The sequence below is a fragment of the Sesamum indicum genome, linkage group LG4 (genome assembly GCF_026168435.1).
Source record: "Sesamum indicum cultivar Baizhima isolate 11 linkage group LG4, ASM2616843v1, whole genome shotgun sequence".
In the NCBI taxonomy this organism is placed as follows: Eukaryota; Viridiplantae; Streptophyta; class Magnoliopsida; order Lamiales; family Pedaliaceae; genus Sesamum; species Sesamum indicum.
Genome location: NC_142660.1, coordinates 13,396,025 through 13,409,975, shown reverse-complemented (window position 1 = coordinate 13,409,975; position 13,951 = coordinate 13,396,025). Strand labels below are relative to the sequence as shown.

At 34.3% G+C, this 13,951-nt stretch overlaps 2 protein-coding genes across 3 annotated transcripts; both read left to right on the top strand.

Annotated features, from left to right (window-relative positions):
* Nucleotides 1–4,643: 4,643 nt before the first annotated feature.
* Nucleotides 4,644–7,304, top strand: SBT1.3 (subtilase 1.3). Its single transcript, XM_011077974.3, has one exon. The coding sequence runs from the start codon at nt 4,843–4,845 to the stop codon at nt 7,186–7,188; it is 2,346 nt and encodes a 781-aa protein (XP_011076276.1). The 5' UTR covers nt 4,644–4,842; the 3' UTR covers nt 7,189–7,304.
* A 1,467-nt stretch (nt 7,305–8,771) lies between these two features.
* On the top strand, nt 8,772–12,212 carry LOC105160544 (glycosylinositol phosphorylceramide mannosyl transferase 1). Of its 2 annotated transcripts, none has more exons than XM_011077972.3 (5): nt 8,772–9,207; nt 9,898–10,294; nt 11,020–11,180; nt 11,281–11,351; nt 11,793–12,212. In XM_011077972.3, the coding sequence occupies exons 1-5, from the start codon at nt 8,939–8,941 to the stop codon at nt 11,951–11,953; spliced, it is 1,059 nt and encodes a 352-aa protein (XP_011076274.1). In that variant the 5' UTR covers nt 8,772–8,938; the 3' UTR covers nt 11,954–12,212. The 2 variants fall into 2 exon arrangements, with proteins under 2 accessions (XP_011076274.1, XP_011076273.1); XM_011077971.3 differs by having other exon boundaries at nt 8,779–9,207; nt 11,017–11,180.
* The last annotated feature ends 1,739 nt before the right edge of the window (nt 12,213–13,951 follow it).

Sequence of the window (13,951 nt, the reverse complement as noted above, 5' to 3'; positions counted from 1 at the left end):
ATAATAAAACACCATGTCTGAGTGATATAGCTTCATTGTTTACTATCATTGTTCTATGACAGGCTGGTTGCTGCCCATGTTGTACCTTTCACCCCCCTAGTCCTTTTACTTCTCACCAGTAGGGATCACAGGGTGAATAAATTATAATAAATTCTCCTTAAATTTATTATAATTATAATTATTTTTCATGACAATTCATTGTATGAGATTATTATTAGGCGACTGTTAATTTCAAAAATATATTTATAATTTTTCAACAATGAGGAAATAATTATAATTATATCAAATTTTAAGAGCCCATTATAATTATATCCAATTAATTCAATTTACCAATAACTCCATCAAAAATGAAATAATATGAAATCGACCTATTTGTTGTAATGCTTATTTTTCCTTTTGTTTTAATCTCCACTTACATATATATATATATATATTTAAAGAATAAAAAGCAGAAAAAAGGGAAGTATGCAAGTTTGGCAATTAGTACCATAACAATGGTATGTGAGTAAGCTATATTGAATAATGAAAAGAAAAAGATAAGTCATGTTGCAATGCATTTATTGTCACATAAAGATTAAATATTAATTGTCACAACTTTTCTAACTTTATTGGTCATGAGTGAAAGCAAAAGGAAAGTGCATTATATATATATATATATATATAATGCTTTCTGCAAATAATGTGCAGAATCAGTACAATCATAGTTGCAGATAAGCTTCTCCTTTTTATTCTTTTTTGATAATTAGATAAGTTTTACATATTGGGAGAGTACAAAATAATGCAAGATGATATCATACATATATTGCATGTCCACTTATTAATTTCTCATCAATAAAACACATGTAAAATTTGTAACCAATAATGTGTTAGCTTAATATTTTAAGACTGAAGTTGGATAAATAAGTTTGAGGATATTGATTTAGGAAAATTATTTAAAATATGCAAGAAAAAAAAATTACAAAAGAGAAATGATTTTGAAACTTTTGAAAAATTCGGCAGAATTGATTTCTTAGTAAGGAAAAAAAAAAGATTAGATACACTTTATGGCACCCGTGTGTTGGAATAGATGATCAGAAAATCAATTAGATTGGCCTGGATGTAATATATTTTGACAATACTCGATATTATATAGTATTATTATTTAGTGAATAAAATGAGTGTTCACTATTGGCGCTTTTTTTTTTTTTTTTTGGTTGTGCTCATTATGTATGTTTATATTTACTTAAACATCACAACAAAGTCCACAGACCATTTGAACAACTATGTAGTTGGACTGCACATTGGATGGCGGTCATTAAATCAACTACCGCAGGGTTGGTTCTGAAACGTTCCAAGTTGAGGACCTCGAGAATGAGCATTGAGTGTCTTATGGAGGCTTGCACTAAGAGTCGTATTCATTTGATGAGTGCCGCATTTTATCAGCGACAGACGTGAGACGTCTATTCGATCTTAGTCGGTTGATTGGTTAGGTTTCGAATCGACTGAACTAACTTGTGGGGATCCTCACATGGAAGTTTTGGAGGCTAGGTAGGTATGACTTGAATCCCTGACTCCGATAGTACGGGAGTAGTCCTCAAACATGATCATTATAAGTCTTGTCTAGTGCATTTGGAATATGTAGCGAGGATGGTGAGTTTTAAGAAAAAAATCTCTCTCCTGTAAATACATGACAGAGGTATCTCCTATGCACTTGGAGATGGGTTTACGCCTCATGAACCTCTAATATATGAATTTTAAAAATAATATTATATAACTTTTAAATTTTACTCAAATTTTATTTTAAAAATAATATTTAAAGTTTATAACTTTTTTATAAATTATGTAATGAAAAAAAGTATAAGCTCAAAATACGCAAATATATTTTATAAAGTATACATATAATTTATGTTCAAAAGTACATGCAAATATGTGTAAATACATTATATGTAATATTATAGAAAAAGTATGTGATATAAATTATAAATTTTGATTCAATTCAATGTCCACATAATAAAAATACATTATATCATTACTCAAAAAATTAAAGAATATTATATATTGATTATATTATAGATTTGCATATTTTACAGTGCTATATATATGTTCGACGTAATATTTTAAAATTGTATTGATAACTTACTTTAAAAGAAAAAGTTCAATATATATAACAACACAAGTAAAAATTATATAAATATTTTACCAATTATGTAAAAAAATATAAAGCTTGTAAATTCTTAGAGTTTGTATAGATTCTATACTTTGTATAAAAATCATAAATTTTAGATAGTGTTTATTTAAAAAAAATTATAATAATTCAGATTATATTTAGGAGAATGATTGCAACAAACATATTTCAGAAGTGTAAATACTAATAGCATTTTCGTCATAGAAAAAAGTTGATCCATATCGTGACGGGTCATTTTGTTACGTTTTATAGGTTAGGAGTGTAAATGCACTTTATACACAGTTCAAGTGTGCAAAATGTATTTAATCAAAAAAAAAAAAAAAAAAAAAAAACCCAGAGGGGCCTGTTTGCCCCATAAATGTGATTTCTTAAATTATTTAGAATTTACATATAACTATACCCAATGTCAAAAGAGAATAAACTTCCCATGCAGATGTGTATACACCTATCCATGGATGCATGATGCTTACAAAAGGGGCTTGTCTGCCCCATAGTCCATGCCAACCCTCAGGTTCAGGTTGGTTTGTTTATTCCTCTAATTTTTCAAAAGTTTCAAAATCACTCTTCTATTGTAATCTTTTTTTTTTTTTTGGTACTTTTTTTAATAAATTTTTCCCATTGGCTTGAGTCCCCCGAATAAATGGGTATTTGTTTCACTTGATGTAAGTTTATTGTAATTTATTTTTTGATTTATTAAAATGTGAGTTTTTTCTTTTTTACCCAGGCACGCACCCACTCACACATGTTCCCAGTGATTTTGAACCCAACATCTCCATAATAAAATATTGAGCCCCAATCCATTGGAGTACTGTCCCCTAAGGGACGAGTTAATTATTGATCGAATCAACGCATTGCTCAATTTACCGACATTAGTGTACTTATGTAATCACGATTTTTGTTAAAATATAAAATTACACTTGTGCAACTATTCCTCTATCGATTTTTTTTTTAGGTTAGCCTAATCTTTCAAATTGAAGTATTTTTTTTTAAATGAATAAATATATAATTCAAAATGAGTTCAGTGAGAGATATTAATATATAAATTTTATCAATCAAGGTAAATATGATAAATTCACCATTTTTTATGGTATTCCGTTTGCTGAATACATGCAACCATTGTAACAACTGAGGGAACATCGTGATAATTTACTTGTCTTATGGAGGAATTTGTCTTTTCAAGAATTCTTGAATTTCATAGTACCAATCTAATTACCTTATAACACATAGCCAAAAATTATGCATGCCCATCCGTAAAAGAAAAAATCATGCATGGTGCCCAGCAACTCTTAGCACCACAAACTTTGATGATATTTGTGATAGCATCTCGTGAAATACAAAGGGACCACATTGGCAATCAACTTCAAACACACCTCAAGCATTTAAGGAAATTTGTATGTCGAGATTGAGAAATTTGCAGAGTTGTACTCTTGGAATTGTTTGTGTCTTGACGAGGAACAGAAATGGCAACCCGTTCCCTCCATCTTAATTCTATTTGTTTTTTTTTTTTTTAGATCCACGTCATGTATAATTTACTTATACAGATAAGGGTTAATGCGATATTCGTTCTGTATTTTTTGTATTTTGACGTTTTAATTCTTTATCCTTTTAGGATAATAAAGATGTTCTATAATTTTTTAAGTTTTTGCAGTTCTGATCTTTTAGTTGTTGAATTTGCAGATGTTGCCGAAGAAAGCATGTGCACCACCCCCCGCCCCAACAGGTCATGCGTTTTTTTTTTTTTTTTTGTCTTTTTAATTTGGGGCTTTTGTTTCTTATTGCTCAGATTCTGCGAGCAAATTTTCAATCGTGTATTTTTTGCTTTATGAAATTTTAATCCGTTAACTTTGTAGGGTACCGAAATAGGTTCTATAACTTTTTATTTTTTCCTTTTGTGATTTTGATCCATTAAATTGATCAATGTGAACATAAATCCTAAGTTAAAAAAAGAACGTGCAAGTTTTCCGACGATATTTGCAAATTTTGTCGACTGACGAACCAAAATGACGGAAAATTATAAAATTATTGCACCTATTTATTACCCCGAAAAGGTAAAGAATTAAAACATCAAAATGCAAAAGACAAAGAAAATTGCATTTAATACTATCTTGTTAACGTTATCCTCTTTCCCGTATTCACTTTTTATCAGTAACAATTAAAAACGGAAAGAAAAGCAAAATATATCAAATCCGCGCCTCTTTATTCCTTTTCTCCACTCTTTTTCAAATAAAATGAATTGAAAATTATGCATATAGATCAAACAGAAAGCCAGATTCAGACATGTTGTTAGGCAGGCAACAAAGGCACTTAGATGTAAAGTTCACAATCATGGTATGTTTGTGGTCTAATAGTTGTACCCTGCAAGGCTATCAACTTGACAAAGTGGCATACATCACCAGACAAGAAGCAATCATAAAGTAGGAAAAATGAGTTGGAATTTACTTAATTACTCATAAAGGGACCATAAAAATGATATACCTTTTACCCCAATTCCAATCAAAACCAGCAAGCATTCATGAAGCAACTACCAACTTTATTACACAGGTCCCTTTTCTCTGATATTTTCATGCCTAACACACAATTTCAAGCACTTCTCACTGCCCAAAATTTCACTTCACAACTGTAGCATTTCATCCCTCTTCTCTTTTGTTCCATTTTCCTCAACTTTCTTGCCAGCGAAAATGGCAGAAACACCACAGAGATGGTGGCTGCTGCTGCTTGTCTCAACCTATCTTGCTGCTACCATTGTTGCATCCACTCTCGAAAGCTCGCCCGCGACAAAAACATACATAGTTTACATGGATAAGTGGGCGAAGCCTCAAGAATTCAGTGACCATAGGCAGTGGTACTCGTCGATGATCAAGTCAGTAGCATCGTCAAGAACTGAAAAACGAGACGATGCAGATGAGAATGATGATAGGATAATTTACAATTACCAGACAGCATTTCATGGCGTTGCTGCCCAGCTGAGTGAAGAAGAAGTGGAGAAGCTGCTGGAACAAGACGGGGTAATGGCTGTTTTCCCGGAAACTGTATACCATCTGCATACTACCAGAAGTCCATTGTTCCTCGGCCTCGAACGTGAAGATAGCACGAGTGCTTTTACTGATAAACTTTCTGATTACGACGTGGTTGTCGGTGTCCTTGATACCGGTATCTGGCCGGAGAGCCCGAGCTTTAACGACACGGGCATGTCCAGAATTCCGCCTCACTGGAAAGGCACGTGTGAGACAGGCCGAGGGTTTTCCAGGCACAATTGCAACAGAAAGATAGTGGGCGCCAGAGTCTTTTACAGAGGGTATGAAGCGGCCTCGGGTAAGATCAATGAACAAGAAGAGTTCAAATCGCCACGAGATCAAGACGGGCATGGGACTCATACTGCAGCAACAGTCGCTGGTTCTCCTGTTCGTGGCGCAAATCTTTTGGGCTACGCTTATGGAACGGCACGGGGAATGGCGCCGGGGGCAAGAATTGCCGCTTACAAGGTCTGCTGGACCGGCGGGTGCTTTAGCTCAGACATTCTCTCTGCAATGGATCAAGCTGTGGCTGATGGAGTTAACGTTCTTTCAATCTCTTTAGGTGGTGGAGTCTCCTCGTATTACCGCGACAGCTTATCGATCGGTGCCTTTGGGGCCATGGAGAGGGGAGTTCTCATCTCCTGCTCGGCCGGAAATGGCGGCCCTGATCCCATCAGTCTCACGAATGTTTCCCCGTGGGTTACTACTGTCGGAGCCAGCACGATGGACAGAGATTTCCCGGCAACAATTAAGCTTGGAACGGGTAAATTTTTTACGGGGGCTTCACTTTACAAAGGCAAAAGGAACCTTGCGGTAAATAAGCAGTACCCACTAGTCTACCATGGAAGTAACTCAAGCAATCTCACACCAAGCTCAATGTGCTTAGAAGGAACTCTCGACAGGCATTCTGTGGCAGGAAAGATTGTGATATGTGACCGAGGAATCAGCCCCCGAGTCCAGAAGGGGCAGGTGGTGAAAGATGCTGGTGGAGTCGGCATGATTTTGTCTAACACGGCTGTTAACGGCGAGGAACTGGTTGCCGACTGCCATCTTCTCCCGGCAGTCGCGGTGGGTGAAACAATGGGAAAAATGATAAAGCATTACGCCGCATCAAACCACAACGCCACCGCAACTCTAGCGTTTCTCGGGACCAAGTTAAGAATCAGGCCGTCTCCCGTGGTGGCGGCTTTTTCCTCCCGAGGACCGAATATCCTGTCGCTGGAGATACTGAAACCTGATATGATAGCGCCTGGGGTGAACATTCTCGCCGCGTGGACCGGAGAATTGGGGCCGTCGAGTCTTCCATCAGATCACCGACGAACTAAGTTCAATATCTTGTCAGGGACTTCCATGTCGTGCCCACATGTAAGCGGCGTTGCAGCACTGATCAAGTCGAGGCATCCTGATTGGAGCCCAGCAGCAATTAAGTCCGCATTGATGACAACGGCCTATGTTCATGATAATACACACAGTCCTCTCACAGATGCATCAACGGCTGCACCTTCCACACCATATGACCACGGAGCAGGGCACATAAATCCACTAAAAGCCCTCGATCCCGGTTTGGTTTACGACATTGGTGCACAAGAGTACTTCGAATTTCTGTGTGCTCAAGGCCTGACAGCATCCGAGCTACAAGTTTTCTCTAAATTTTCCAACAGAACATGCCGTCACGCTCTTGCCAACTCAAGGGATCTGAATTACCCGGCAATCTCAGCCGTATTTCCTGAGAATACAAACACCACCGTTTTGACCCTTCATCGAACAGTCACCAATGTGGGTCCTCCTGTTTCGAGTTACCATGTTGTGATATCTACATTTAAAGGTGCATCTGTGAAGGTTGAGCCTTCAAAACTCGACTTTACGGGCAACCGTAAGAAGATGACATACAAGATTACCTTCACCACAAAGTCCCGGCAAAGCGCCCCGGAGTTTGGATCTATAATATGGAAAGATGGGGTGCATAGAGTAAGAAGCCCAGTTGTAATAACATGGCTACCACCATTGTAATCATGTTGCCAAATGTATGGACATGAACTTAGGTGGTGTGGCTCAATAAGGAGATTCTTGTCAAGATCCCCCATCCTTTACCCCTTCTTGAATTCAATCAAATGTGTTTTTTTGTTCTTGCACTTGCAATAACGTTGGCAGTGTGCAATCATCGAGTTCTATGAAAATCAGAATCAGAAAAAAACCAAGATCTTTTTCACACCACATGTTCGATACCAGAAAAATCACATACAATAACAATTTATTAAGTCATAGGAGAAAATGGATGTTGATGAGGTCAAAAGGTCATTGTATTGGGGATGGGATCCTCTATCCCAGTACATGTTACATACTTACATTTTCTATTGCTTCTATGATTAATGCCACATGTACAATCTTAAAGTTCAAGATGATGATAAGAGTATTGAGTAAGAGAGAGAAAGTACATGTGGGCAAGAAAGAGAATATAGAGAGTTTTATCCAACAAAACAACAAAAATAATCCATTGCAAGAAAGACAGACAACAGACAATCGTATTTTCTATTTTTTTTTTTCCTTTTTCCTTAATTTAAAAGAAACAAAAATAAAAAATCCATTTTGTTGTCAGTCATCTTCTTCGACGTAAAAAATGTTGATAATAATTTATTCAGTATATATAGAGATAATAATTTATTATTTAAATATGATATTTATTTAATTTTTTAAATAGAATTTTTGATAAATTTCACGTATTAAATATGTATAATTCATTTTAACAAATTTTTCTAGAACTCATATATATATATATATATATGAAATCCACCAAAAAAAAATTATTTAAGAAGTACATTTCACAAACTTCTTGTTCAAAACTCCAATTATTAACATTTATTAAATATTGTTAAATTTGACATTTTAAACTTATCTTTTAACTTCTAAAATTAAAAATTACTAGCTTGGAATTTTTTTTTATTGCATTCAAAATTATATAAGTTTTTTACAAAATTTAGTCATACTTTTGAATTTTTTTGTAACTTTTGAAAATGAAAAGAAGAATAGGCCATTCATTTTAAGCTACACTTATTTATTATTATATTTACAAGAGCTCAAAATTTTCATTATTCACATAAAATAATTACATTATATTTTGCATAATGCATAGGATATTGTTCTGCTGTATCGTAAGATATATTGTTTAGACTTTATTTATCTGATAAAATTAATTGGGGTATAATTGTTGTAATTTTATTTGTTATGAATTGATATTTAACAAAAAGGATTGTAACCGAGTTGAGCTGAGATTTCGAGTTTTCTGAGTTGGACGAATCAAATTAACCCACCTCTTAGGGAAAAAGGTATCAGTACAATTTCCATATGATAGATAGATACGTAGGGTTTTGATGGATTTTAAATTAAGATAAGATCCTACGAATAAAATTAATTTCAGATTCTATATCTTTTTTTTTCTATTTATATTAAATGTTATGTATTAGTATTTTTATATGTATATAATAAATATTTTTTAATACTTTAAAATATATAATCCAATGTATGAATTAAGATATATTTTCACTATCATACATCTCGAAAGTAGTACGGATGAAACAATGTGAAGCCAAACATGACCTTAAGGTTGTACGCGCCACGACCGAAAGGCCGGCTTGAATACAAGGAATGAACAACGACTAACAGAAGTGACAGAAGGAAAGAAAGTGGTGGCAGTTTGTGTCTGTAGTTCCCACATCACAAACAAGATCTGCATCAGGGCCGTCTATTGGATGGGCTCCTGAAGATGTCGACGCTTATAACCATCAGAGAGGCCTCTCTGAACGGAAACGGCGGTGACTACTCTCCCGCCAAGGAGAAAGCAGCGAATCGCGGCGTCTATGGCGCTCGCTCGCCTCTGCTCCACCGCCGCCTCCGGCTCTTGGTCGGCGGCGCCAAGTACAAACTAATCCTCTTGTTCTTCCTCGTGACAGCCGCATATTTGCTTAGTTCCAAGATCTCGCCTTTCATGGGATGGAACCCTCATTACCCTTCCTCCGTCTCTTCTCCTTCTAGGTTGGTGATGTTTACGCATTTTATCTGTGAAATATTGATTAGTTTGGAGTAATTTGTACTTGATCCGATCGGATATCATATTGTTGTTCTTCTGGGTGGTAGCTTACTTTGTCTCTCATAATGTGTGGAGTTTTTTCTTTTCAAGTTTAGTGATTTTCGACTTTAATCTTAATTTGCATCTTCGTGTAATATCTGTATGAATTTAGATTGATGTGGTGGTTATGAAACAAATCAAGTTTGCTTTGCATCTCAGTTGGGAAAACTTTGAATTCTAATGTGTGATCTTGGGATCATGTAATTACAAGCACACATGTAATTACAAGCAATAATGTTCTCAGAACTGGGGAAATAAGAGGTTCCATTTCTTTTGTTTCTCCTTCACTTCTTGTTGCCCCCATGTTGCAAATGAGTTGATATTCTAATACATCAGTTACTAATTTGCATTTGAGGATGGAGAAGCTCTTTATTCTGGATTTTGTGTGATTATATGATGATCGCGACAATCATAATCTAAGACAGCATTTTATCCATGTGGTATATTCGTTTTACTTGGTAGAAATCGTATCTGTAAATCTTGCTATAGCACAGGGTGCACTGTAATTCAAATGATTTTTGACTAACAGAATTCTAAATCCAAGAGTCCTGTTATGATGATCAATTTTCATATTCTCTTTGTTCTGTTATTTCCAGGGGTGGGTACACGGTTCTTATCAACACTTGGAAGAGAAATACTCTACTTAAGCAGTCTGTTGCTCACTATGCATCCTGCCAAGGTACTGATGCGATACATGTAGTTTGGAGTGAAGTTGATCCACCTTCATATAAGCTAAGAGATTATCTTAAAAAGATGGTGCAGAAGAAGTCACAGACAGCTCATAAACCCAACTTAAGGTTTGATCTGAACGAGGAAGATAACCTGAATAATAGATTCAAGCCAATTCAGGATCTTAGGACTGATGCTATATTCTCAGTGGATGATGATGTAATTGTTCCATGTCGAACGCTGGATTTCGCATTCACTGTATGGCAAACTGCTCCGCTTACGATGGTGGGATTTGTTCCTCGTATGCATTGGCTGGATGAGGAGGTTAGTTGCTTGCGTAATTTTGGAATCTCTAAGTTTCTAATGTTATCTTTGATGTCCGCAGTAGCATCTGCTTTTTAGCCTTTCTCACTTCTTTTTCCCTTTTCTAAGAGTCTGTTGATATATGAATTGATTTTCACTTGTCCCAAGATATGCATCATTATATTGAATGCTGGATGGTTGGACCTTCAGAATAGCTACTAAATACAGTAATGATACCTGCAGCTAATGTTGAAAATTTGCTTGAATTACTTGTTCCTGATCAGTTCTTGTTATACGATCTGTGTTACTGAGTGATGTTGTTGACCTTGGAGAAGAGAAGCCAATTGTAGATGAATAAATCATTCTATATCAGTTAATGCTGTCCTCGAGGATGTGTATTACCAACTCATAGGCATATCTGCCTTACATGTTCATGAGAAACTAGCAAATCTTGAAGCATCATCGAACTCTTTTAGCTTGATCAAAATGCTTTTGCTGCTGATCACAGTACTATTTATTAACGGTTCCGACTGATGACTTCGAATGAGATGTGCCAAGCATGTTTCTAAGATCAACTTTGCCTGTCTATTTAAATCAAGTTCTATGAAATGTGCTTGACTTCTATAACAGTCCTGCTTCGTGATTCTTTTACAATAATAGTTCTTAGTGTCTTGCGTGCTTTACTTTGAATAGATTGGACTCGCCTCTAAACCTATACATGTCAAAATTCTCCTTTCTTGTAGAAGAATGACGTAGTCCACTACAGATATGGAGGATGGTGGTCTGTTTGGTGGATGGGCACTTATAGTATGGTTCTCTCTAAAGCTGCATTCTTTCATAAGAAGTACTTGGAATTGTATACCAAAAAGATGCCGTCATCAATTCATGATTATGTAAGCAGGGAAAGGTATAGATAGTTTTTGTTCCTACTCATCCATACTGTACTCTTAAGAGTTTTCATTCATTTTATCACCTGTCTATTAACTTTGTATGTGTTCATCTGTCAGAAATTGTGAAGACATAGCAATGTCTCTTCTAGTTGCCAATGCCACTGGGGCTCCTCCGATATGGGTTAAAGGTACTAATTCTAGTCACTAATCCTACTCATGTTATACATGTGTATCCATCTTTCATATTCCAAAATGATATCTTTTTCCTGATCAAATTGTGCCTATAGTCAATTAGAATTTTTTTGTTATTTGCTGCAGACAGCGAAAGATACAGTTTACTTCTCATAATGTTCATCTGTTTGTTAATCCTTTGTTCATCCTGAATTGCCAAAAAACCATAGGCCTGTTTGAAATTTTTTATGAATGATTCTTGTCTTCTATGTATTCCATCACTCACTCCATAACTATTATTTTCCTCTACAATGCTTGTAACATTATGAACTACTGTGATGGTAGAAGCTGATTTATTGCATTTATCAAACTGCCAGTATATATGCTTAATCTCAAATCACTCTTGATGTTTTAAAAATATATGTTGGCTGTCTAAATTGCTGTTCCTGAACTTTCAGGCAAGATATATGAAATCGGTTCGTCAGGTATAAGCAGTCTCAAGGATCACAGTGACAAGAGAAATAAATGCCTAAATGACTTTGTTTCTTTATATGGAGCAATGCCTTTGGCATCAACGAATGCAAAAGCTGTGGATGCAAGATATGAATGGTTCTGGTAAATTTTGGTCGTTTTCAGTTGGCACCACATCATTTTCCAGTTCTATTATCGTGTCATGTATCAGTTTGCTAATTTATATGATCCGGCACACTCCCACTTTCCCTCTTTCTACCACAGCTTTTGTAAAGTTTTCACGATGTAGCTACACCTTTTGTGCGACTTTGATCACTGGATGTCGAGCAGAATATGCGATTCTTTTAATTATGATCCATATGCCTAGAGACCTTGATATTAATCAGAAGTATGCATTCAAAGTTTTATATTGGCATCTTAATTACTGTGAATTTTCGTTAGACCTTTCTTGTATGGTACATAAGGCCACCTTTTCCAGTATTCTGGTTTAGGTACGTCTCCGAATTCATGTAGATTTTTATACTCGATTTGGGATGTATCGAATAGTTAGATGATGCAGATATACATCACTTTTTAAAATAAAAAATACGTTGAAATCATTCATACATTCTGTATGCTACACACTGATAACATATTGGATTATAGTTGATTAGGTCTCACTCAAAGAGTGTATTACATTTGCTCTGCGATTAATTATATCCGATTAAATCTAATTTAGGTAAAAAAAATTCTTGAAAAAGGGATACTGTGTAATTAGTAGCCATACCTCTAACACAACTTCATTGTTTATTTTTTGTCCGCTTATTTAAATTAAATATTGAATGAGAAAAAACTTATCTCCGAATATATTATTCACAATATTCTGCTATTGTTGATATTAATTTGGTTTTTTAAATGAGGAGCGAATCCACTGAAGACTATGTTCATTATAATTTAATAATTAATGTATGGGGTCAATGTAAAAATCTGAAAAGGAGCAAACCCATCTAAATTAAATTCTTTAAGCTTTGACTACATTTTAACAAACATTTGGTGTATATCCCAATGTCGATCATCAACAAGACTTCCCCTTAAAGATTGATATGCACAGCCATGTGAAAGCCATTAATAATAATAATAATAATAATAATAAACTTATAAGTATATTAGTAATTTTTTTTAACATTGAAAAACTATTATAAAAATATACAAAATATTCATTATCAGATGAATAAGACCTTGATGTAAATCAAATTTATTATTGCTCTTATTTTTCCATTTTCTACTTGTAAATGTCGTCTACTAAAAAGAGTTGTATAGATATTGAAATTTATCTATTTTCAACGAGTATTGCATATCAGGACGTTTTAGATTTTAACTTAAGATATTATGCAGATTAGTAATCTTTTCCAAAATCATTCTTTTTATATAAATGCATGACCCTATTAGTTCTTGACCATAACTCTTTTACATATAAATTCACAAATACAGTAAAACCTCTATAAATTAATAACCTTGGGACCATGAAATTTTATTAATTTAGAGAGATATTAATTTATCGATAAATTAATATTTTATTAATTAAAAGAGAGACTTTTTAAATTTAGCAAATTTAGTACATATGTATTGAAAATAAATAAATTCATATATGTTTCATTGATTATATTCATGCAGCAATTAACTATTATATTCATAGACACGTGTATCAATTCATTGGAATTATTTATATGTTTACATTAATTCGTTGCACTTAAATAACTATTATAACCAATTAAATATATTCGTGCATAATGAATGAAACATATACTACATAAATCTCAATATGATAATAAAATAATTCATAACACCCAACCATGTCTTCTCATCTAAAAGGCATTGCAAAATCATCCATGAATGATCAAATGCGTAAAGCATTATAGATTTCATATTTTAGTAAATTATCATAATATTTATAATTGTAATAATTATGAATTATTAATTTAGAGTTTTAATGGGACCTAATATTTATAAAGGAATTTTTCGAAAAATTATTATTTTATTATCTTATCGAATTTGATGATTTTTTACAAAGGCCCAAGTTGGGACCGGAGGATTTTATTATTTTAGAGAGTTTATTAATTTATAGAGTATTAATTTATAGAGGTTTTACTGTACATTAAAAAAACCT